The 9,795-nt window shown below is 37.1% G+C and overlaps 1 protein-coding gene across 1 annotated transcript in view; it reads right to left on the bottom strand.

Moving 5' to 3' along the window:
• Window positions 1-4,879: 4,879 nt before the first annotated feature.
• The window catches only part of TTC7A (tetratricopeptide repeat domain 7A), a 189,835-nt gene continuing 184,919 nt past the window's right edge, over window positions 4,880-9,795 (bottom strand). The window contains exon 20 of the mRNA XM_083370776.1: window positions 4,880-8,032. Coding sequence (XP_083226902.1) covers window positions 7,811-8,032 — 222 coding nt within the window. The 3' untranslated portion in view covers window positions 4,880-7,810. The remainder of the gene's footprint in view (window positions 8,033-9,795) is intronic.

The raw sequence follows: 9,795 nt of genomic DNA, 5'->3' as shown, positions 1-9,795 counted from the left end.
TGGGTATGTCTAGTTTAATGAAGAGAAGGACAAGGGGTAACATGATAGCAGTGTTCCAATATCTCAGGGGCTGCTACAAAGAAGAGGGAGTCAAGCTATTCTCCAAAGCACCCGAAGGCAGGACAAGAAGCAACGGATGAAAACTAGTCAAGGAGAGAAGCAACCTAGAACTAAGGATAAACTTTCTGACAGTTAGAACAATTAACCAGTGGAACAACCTGCCTCCAGAAGTGGTGAATGCTCCAACACTGGAAGTTTTTAAGAAGAGACTGGAAAGCCATTTGTCTGAAATGGTATAGGGTTTCCTGCCTGAGCAGGGGGTTGGACTAGATGACCTCCAAGATCCTTTCCAACTTTACTATTATGATTATGATTAAAATGAAAGCACTTTCTGCTTCCAAAGCTGGAGATTCAAACCATCAATTTCTTCTTCTATATTTGATGTAGGTATACTCCAGCTCTTCACCTGTCTGTTTGGAAAGGATCAGGAAGCTTTGTCTGTTATCATCATAATTTCTTATAATTAGAATCATAGAATCACAGGGATGGAGAGGACCCTGGAGGTCTTCCAGTTCAATTCTCTGTCCATAGCAGGAGATCTTATTCAATCTTGGACAAATGGCTATTCAATCTTTTCTTGAAAATCTCTAAAAATGGAGCATCCCAACTCTGGAAGGCAAGCTGTTCCATTGATTAATTGCTTTGACTGTCAGGAAATGTCTCCTTAGTTCTAAGTTTGATTTCTATGGAGTAGTAGTATCACTTCTTGTGATCTTGATGCTATTCCTTTGTTGATGCAATTTAGGACTGTGTTGGTTTTTTTATTTTTACTTGATTTTTTACTTAATTTTTACTTAAGTGGTAATCCACTAGGATACCTAGATCCCTCTCACACTTACTACCATTGAGTAGTTTCATTATGCCAGGAGAAAGTTGATTTTCCCTTTTCATGTATTATGTACTGTATACCATTCTCCTAACATTGACCCGCAAAGAAATCTCCAACACTATTGTAACTTTGAAAACATAGCCAGTAGCACACTGAAAATGTGATTGCCTGTTAGAAAAGCAGTCAGGGAAAAACTAGAACAGAGTTTTGATTCAAAACAAAGGCAGGGGGCCACTTTAATAAATACAGTGTTTGTTGCAGCAATCAAGTTATTCATGAGATATAAAACCTACGCAGATAGAACTGCTCCATGACCAAGTGATCTACGTGTCTCCTTTTCTTATGATTTTTTTCTCTTTGAATCAGACATGAACTACTGGCTTTACAAAACTAAATTTCATAATCACTCAAATAGAGGGTTGTCGTCTAACCAGGTCTTTTGTCTATTATGAATTTGGGGATGTGGCCACCATGCTGTTCTTACAAATGGTGAGATATTGTGTCCTTTAAAAAGCTGCTGAAAATCTGTCATTCCTTTCATGGCCTGTAAATGAGATGACTATCTTTCTCTCCAGAATTAGGTCACAGGAAGCAAAAGATGTAGCCAAATTAACAGATCTGAACAATCCAGTAACTGTTTTGAATCATAATCACTGTGAGAGCAAATATAAGCAACATTCAGACTGGCAGCAACTAATGAAAAAGCAATGGTAAGAAAGGTGGGGGTCCCTTTAAAAGGTGCTATTTAAAGCAGGGATTTTCTAACTTTTACAAACTACAGTACCTGTTAGTTAAAAAAATCCCAGAACCCCTGTTCAAATGGCAAAACTTTACCACTAGAAAATTGCTTTTGTTTGAGTGCACTCTAGTTCCCCAATGATCATGAACTTTTTTTTATTTTGCCTGTAAGCATCTCATGGAGCCCCTCAAATTTTCATGGACATTATGATTCAGCAGAACACAGTTATAAAAACCATAATGTAAGGCACAATTCTTCTGAAAAACTGCAAAAACAGCCAGTGTGGTTTCACAAAGAAAAGGATCTTGCAAAGGTAGATAGAACATCTTAAAATAAAGGGATTAAAAGCACAACAACAAATAATCCTAATGCTCTCTACATGGGGCTGCCCTTGAGGACCACTCGGAGGCTTCAGCTGGTGCAGAATGCAGCCACGCGAGTAGTAATGGGTGTTTCCCGATACTCTCATGTAACACCTCTTCTCCGTGAGCTGCATTGGCTTCCAGTTGCCCTCCGGGTGAGATTCAAGGTGCTGGTGATGACCTATAAAGCTCTAAATGGCATGGGTCCGAATTATCTTAGGGAGCACCTGCTGCCAGCATCAGTTTCCCATCATCCTGTGTGCTCCCACAGGGAGGGCCTCCTTAGGGTTCCGCCAGTTAGGGATTGCTGGCGGGTGATTCCCGCCCTTTGGAACGAACTGCCGATGGAATTTCGGACTGCCCCCGACCATCGCTCATTTCGCCGGGACCTAAAAACCTGGTTGTTTGAACTGTGTGGCCTGGACTGAGCGGTTTTAAATTAAATTAATTTTAAGTTTAAATTTTAACTTTGTCTTAATCCTGTGGGCTAGTATTAATTTAATTCTATTTTATCTTTCCTTTTTGTATTGTTTTAACTTGCCCTGTGAACCGCCCTGAGTCCTTCGGGAATAGGGCAGTATATAAAATCAATTAATAAATAATAATAAATAAATAAATGCTGCAGAATGCAATGTAGTTGTCCATTCAAATTTAATAAAGGCCTGAAAAGGAAAAGATACATAAAAGAGCGATATCTTCTTTGAGATGAGAACATACATTCATCTGGTAATTCTGAAGAGCAGAATGAAGAACAGATTTGAGATTGATAAAAATATGGCATTTATTCTGAATAAATTTAAATATCAGGGCCCAAAAGACTTGGGTCCTAGAATAATGAAGGAATTTACTGATGGGATTCAGCTGAATCCTTACATAATATAAATATACTGTAAAGTGTCAGACAACAGGAAAAGAGTAAATGACTCTTATCTTCAAAAAGAGGGGAGCTGTCATTCAGTCAATTTAACACTGGTATTTGAAAATATATTGGATCAGAACATAAAATGATCTATAAGAAATGCAGAGCTAAGCAATAGATCTGTCAAGAACAAGTCTTGTCAAAAGAACTATTTAATTTTTTGCATAGTACATCTTTGGTAATAGATTATAGAAATGGTATAAACATAATATACTCCAACTTCAGAAAAGCACTTAAAAAGTATTCCATGACTTTGTAATTAGCAAAGTAGTTAAATGTGAATTGAGTGGCATTACTGATAAGTGACACATAGATAGTCTGGCAAGCATATTAATGGTTCCTCATCAAATTGTAGAGAAATAGTGATGGTGCCACGTGGTTCAATCCTGGTTCCTCTACTTTTCAGTATTTTTATTAATGTCTTGACTGAAAAAAGAAAATGCTTACATACTTGCAGAGAACACAAAACTGGATTGGATAGGCAATATCATAGAAGGCTGAAATAAAATTCAAAATAATCAGGAAAGATTAGAGCAGTAGAATTAAAATAACAGAATCAAATGCATAAGAACCACTTGGCTTGGTAATTTTAATTGTGAAAATGACTTTTGAGTACTGGATTATTACAAACTGAGTAGCTGTGCCATTTGGCTGCCAAAGGGGGAAATTCATTATACATAAGTATAGTCCAAATCATGTGAAACATGGTGTCAGTTTATTCTGTATTGATCAGAACTTACCTCTAGTATTAAATCTATTTTTTTTGTTTCATACTTACAGGATTCAAGACAAACTGGAACAAGTTCAGAGAATGAAGTAAGAATGATCAGAGTATACAGTAGAAACTAAAAGCTATGACTGGCAATTAAATAAACTGGAAATATTTAACCTTGAGAAAATTGAAGTGGCACATGATAGCACTCTTCAAATAATTGAAAGAAGGTCACTTTAAAGTAGGCCAAATTCTTTATTAGCTTTGAGGGTAGAGCATGAAACAACATATTTATGATAAAAGAACTGCATATGCCAAATTAGTGTTGGGAAAAATTGCAATATAAATTTGATCATGTAAATCAGGGGTGTCAAACTGCCGGCCCATGGGCCGGATGCGTCACCAGGAAACCACGCCCACCCCATTGCCGGCAATGGGAAAAAAGCTCTGATACGTCACGCAAGGTCATGTGACGTCACGAGTTTGACATGTCTGATGTAAATAATTACTCAAAAAGATGGAGAACTCCATGAGACAGCCTTCTGTCAGAGATACTTTGAATTCCTACTCTGAAGTTTAAATGCTCTCTTCTAACTCTATGGTTTGATTCCATAATATGATACCAACCTTGATTCTTCCTGGATATTCCCCTTTACCTTCTATATGAACCCCACAGGAATATATTAAATTGGCTTTTGCAGCAAATAGGACACTGAAGGCACCATTCAGGATTTGATTTGTGAACCTTGATGAATACTTCACAAAGAATAAAAAGCAACAGGAAATGACTGTACATGCACAACACATATTCCTCCCTGGGATTTATTTATTCATCTAGTGAAAGCTGTGTCAAATTCAGTGTTGTCATGTCTGATTGTGAAACGGCGTATCAAATTTCAAAGTCATTGCAGACTGGCTTGCAAATGAAATATAATATGATGTAGTACTTCTTGGAGAATATTACATATTAGAATTATGGACATAAGAGCAAAATACTGAAGTATTCTAAGCAATTAATGACCTTCAAGCCCCACATATTCTTCAGTGAAAAGTTCCTAATTAATCATGTTTACATAGTTAATTAATTTTCATGTTTTTATACTTTCTCTAAGATGGGGTGGTTATCTATGACTCTCCAGATTTTGCCTAACTGTAACTCAAAGTGGCCTCAGCTAGTAAGATGTAGTTCAGCTATATTTATGTATCTATCATCTGTCCATCCATCTGTCCGTCCATCCATCTGTCCGTCCATCCATCCATCCATTCATCCATCCATCCATCCATCCATCCATCCATCCATCCATCCATCCATCCATCCATCCAATGCATTTATACAGCCAACCAACAATAAGTGATTCTGGGCAGCTTACAAAACTTAAAATATCCATCATATAATAAAAAACCCATAAAACAACCCATCCCTGGCAGGCGTTGTAAATTTTCTCCTTTGCAAAAACGCATGCTGCAACAAAAGGGAGTTAGTCTTATATAAATTAATGGAATGGATTTGTAATAACTAGATACAGCATTATTTCTGTCAGTGGCATCTAATCAAAACCATATTTGGCTGACGAGAGCTCAAATAATATTCTTAATAAATAATTAATAATAGTTTCCAGAATAGCTGGATGTAAATAAAATAAGATAGCATCTATGGTGACATACCAAATTGCAACTATTTAAACACGCCCAATCTTCAGAGTTTAATGGATTCAATATTTTATGTACACTACTATGCAGAATATGAAGTTTCACAACCATTAAAACACTACTGAGTCTGTCATGCACAAATGTGAAATTTATTGGATAATAAACAGATATCCAAGAATGTCTGGTTCTAGTCTTTCTTACATGGATCCTGATTGTGTTTGCCTTCCTCAACCTCATCTTATTTTTCACTGGTGCATTGCTTTATGAGGATACAACATCATTTACTGGGTTACCAAGGAGGGAAATGGTGGTTGCCAGGTGATGAGTCATCACACCCATAGTAAGCCTTAATTATTTCCTGCCAACTAATTGTCATACCCCAGTTTTGCCACTGGGGCAATAATGGAGAAAGGACATTTGGGAAGGGTCCTGTATGTGAGAGATACAGCCTGGAAAAATAGTTTAGTTGATTATGCAGTACCCTGCCAAATATTTGTGCTATCCAAATTCAAGTCTTGTATTACTTATTCAGCATCTTGATTACGCATATGAAATACAATAGGGCCTTTATCTTCTAAAAACTGGAACTTTGAGATGATTTCCATCCCTACAGACTAGAAAAAAAAATCAGCCCAATCCCACTTTGAATTGAGATTTAAAAAGAAAGAGGCAGCAGGTAAGTTTGGATAGCCAAATCATAGGTGCTCACACTTATGTTATCTAATCCAGATATTGATAGTACATTTTATGAGAAAATGAACTAGCTCAGGTAAAGTACATGTGATCAAGTTAGAATGATCATAGCAGCCTAATTAAAAGTAAATGCCAATGGAACAGAAATATTAGTAAAAGGGGTCTTCTAGACAGTCTCCTCTAAACTGGAAAGAATATTTTAAGAGGCAAGAGGTCATTTACATGGAATAACATATTGTTCTTGATTTGTGTTATGTACTACTAATGGAAAAAAGGCTAAAATGATACAAGGAACCAAGAAGCTACAGTTATATCAAGTTATTGTTCTTGCACAATAACTATACTTTTATTCTATACATCCCTGAGCACAAACAAAATTGATTTAGCCTAAAATTTGAAAAATCAGACTCACAGACCATTCTAATGTTCTGCCATAGGTCCCAAACCCAGGAAGACTTAACTCACATATACTGTATAATAATGTTGTGCATCCCAACACCTCCATCATAGCACTTGCTTTGTACAAGCAATTTTGTTGACTTTTCAATGACTTATCTTTAACTGTAATGATCCCCAGCTATGGAGCATTTGTGGAATACTCTTAAAGAAGATATTGTAAGAGATGTGTCCTTGTCAGTGTCTCAAGCAGTAGCTTTGTGTCTTAATGTCCAAAAAACATCTTGTGAGCTAGAACAGAATCCGTGCTGAAATTTTAAAACTCAAGTTGCTCTATTTTTTTCTTTTTTTTTATTTTTATTAATAAAATATTTTGGAAACGTGGAGTTCCTAATGCTCTCTGTACTTGGCTATTTTCTTCCAGATGTTCCATTACTAAATGAGGCAACATCATCACTGTTAGCAGGGAGTGGGATCTGCTCTCATTTTACATTCAAGGGACTTGCCCTGCCAGTGCAAGGAAAGAAACAAACTGCCTGGGACCCCACAGTTCAACTCTGAACTACAAATATTCTCTTCTATTGGTATTCCGGAAATGCCTATTATTTTCTCCAATTTCATATTTTTTCCTTGCTATCCTGTGCCACAATAAGGCAAGGAATGAAAAATGTGTTCCACCTGACATTCTTACCCTTTTAAAATTATATATTTCCTATATATGTCTTAAAAGAATGGAATGAGAACTCTTGTAAGTCTGACTGACACCTCACATGGGAGATCAAAAATAATCTTCAAAGCAAAACAAAGTAACCCAGCCAGACAGATATGTTATACCTTAATGCTATGTATGAACTAAGCTGGAATCTGGTAGTGAATCAGCTGAAATAGTCACAGCTCCAGTATTGTGCCAAGAGTGAATTTAAGTTGTTTTTGTTTTCTTGTACTGAATTTTCAATGAATGGAAACATAACAAAGGGCAGAGATGTTGTGTGTAGTTTATACCACAGATATTATCCATTGGGTACTAGCATAATCACATAGTAGACTTGAAAACCATTATGGTTAAGTACAGCCCATGCTTGAGAGGCATTTCACTTATCCACCACTGATTCCTTGCAGTATAAGGTAAGAATCAGATTAAAAGAATACAAGCTTCTTGTGACTTCCATACATAGCTGTAGCCGAGACTGCACTGTACCTAGGCAGCATTTCAAATTGCAACTGGTCTAATTGCTATAGAATAACCTTTTCCCATCAACTAGCTATCTTGAGCTTTGAGTGCAAGGAAAATGTGATATTCTTGAAACAGAATCATTTCCATGAATAATTTTTTTCTTTATTCACACACACACACACACACACACACACACACACACACACATCTGTAAACTGACTGCTTATCACCTAAACTTTCTCCACAGAACACATTTGATGAGTCAATACTAAACATTCACAATTCCCTTGGAATAACTGTAAACGGAATGACAGGGCTGCTGGATTCAAGATCCAAAGCAGTCAGAAAGCACTCAACAGCAGCTTCATTTTTGCCCTGAGCATGAAGGACTTCTCCAAGGCTGTTCCAGGCTTTGTGGCTGGTACTCTGTATCTGGACTGCATCCTGCAGAACCTTCTGAGCCAAATTTCGTCGCCCAAGCTTGTTGAGTACCAGTCCCTGCCAAGGAAAAGTAAACCCAGTGTTAACAACAACAAAACTTAATTGTTTGATGATTTAGAAACAGGAAAATAAGAAGATACTAAATCAGACCAATAGTCCATATTGTCAAAGGCTTTGCCAGATTAGGATTACCTATGTAGACTGCAAGATTGCAGTGAAGTGACATAAAAAATGATAATTATTGTGATTGCCCAAAGAGTTTTGCAGGCAAGTTATGGTAGTTCTTTCTTGGATTTCACCCAGAATCATCTTCAGACTGATTTGGTGATTCCAGGAACTAAACCTGGACACCATGAGCTGTACTACTGAGCTATATATAGCCCTTGTTCTCAAATACAAAGTACAAGTATAATGCCAAGGTACTCCAAATGATTTCCTTAAACATAAGCAGTATATTCTTTAGCTTGTAGCCTGATGTTTTTTGCTTCGTTAATGAACTCCAATTTCTCAAATTTTCATTCCAACTCTCCCTTGACATTTTAAAGAACCCTCAGTTCAGCAATGGGGTGTCTAGAAATACTGAAAAATTCTCCAGTAATTTCCCCATGTCTTGGTACTTGATGTTGATTTGGGCCATAAGAACACAGATGGTGCATTGGACAAAAAATGTCTTATAGGAACATCCCCCAAGCTTATGGAACAATCTGCTTTTGGAACATTCACAGCAGTGAAAAGCATTGCATTGTTGTACTCTGAGACAGAAGTGTATTCTAACTCTGAAGAATAAAACCAGTATTCCCCAACCCAATATCTCCCAGATGCATTAAGACTGTAAGATAACAACAACAACAACAAACTTGAATCAATACTCAACACAGTTCAACTGTTTAGCAGCGACATCAGAATGGACTTTGGACTTGGAAAATGTGCTATATTATCCATGCAGCGAGGAAAAATGTGAAAAATAGAAAGAATAGAACTGGGAAATGGAAGTATTATGAAAGCACTAGCAAAGGATGATGGTTACAAATACCTAGGCATATTGGAAGCAGATAACATCTTGAATGGAAAAGTCAAAGAGTCAACACAAAAGGAATACATCAGGAGAGTTCACAAAATACTAAAATCAAAGCTGAATGCTGGAAATATAATTAAAGCCATTAATACACGAGCAGTCCCAGTGATACGCTACCCAGCTGGAATTATCAACTGGACTTTGGCTGAATTGGAACACCTAGACCGGAAAATGCATAAACTTTTGAATATGCACCACGCTCTACATCCACGAAATGACATCGACAGGTTGTACCTGCCAAGAAGAATAGGGGGCAGAGGGCTACTGCAAATCCACCAAACTGTAGAAGAAGAAAAACGAAGTTTGAATGATTATGTAAATCAAAGTACAGAAAAATTGCTGCAGGCTGTGAAAACAGAGAGCATTATAAAAATAACAGAAACAAAGGCAGAATATAAGGAAAAACGGCTGGATGACAGATTAAATAGATGGAAAACCAAAGCTTTCCATGGACAGCATTTGAAAAATATTGAAGGAAATGTGATAACAACTTGACATGGGCATGGCTTAAGATGGGAACCATCAAGAAAGAAACAGAAGGCTTAATACTGGCTGCTCAAGAACAATCACTTAAATATGAGCCAGCAGTGTGCTGCAGCTGCCAAAAAAGCCAACACAGTGCTAGGCTACATTAACAGAGGGATAGAATCAAGATCACGTGAAGTACTAATACCACTTTACAATGCCTTGGTAAGGCCACACCTGGAATACTGCATCCAGTTTTGGTCACCACGATGTAAAAAAG

This window comes from Vipera ursinii (assembly GCF_947247035.1).
Source record: "Vipera ursinii genome assembly, chromosome: 1".
Taxonomy (NCBI): domain Eukaryota; kingdom Metazoa; phylum Chordata; class Lepidosauria; order Squamata; family Viperidae; genus Vipera; species Vipera ursinii.
This window is presented reverse-complemented; position numbering and strand designations above follow the sequence as displayed.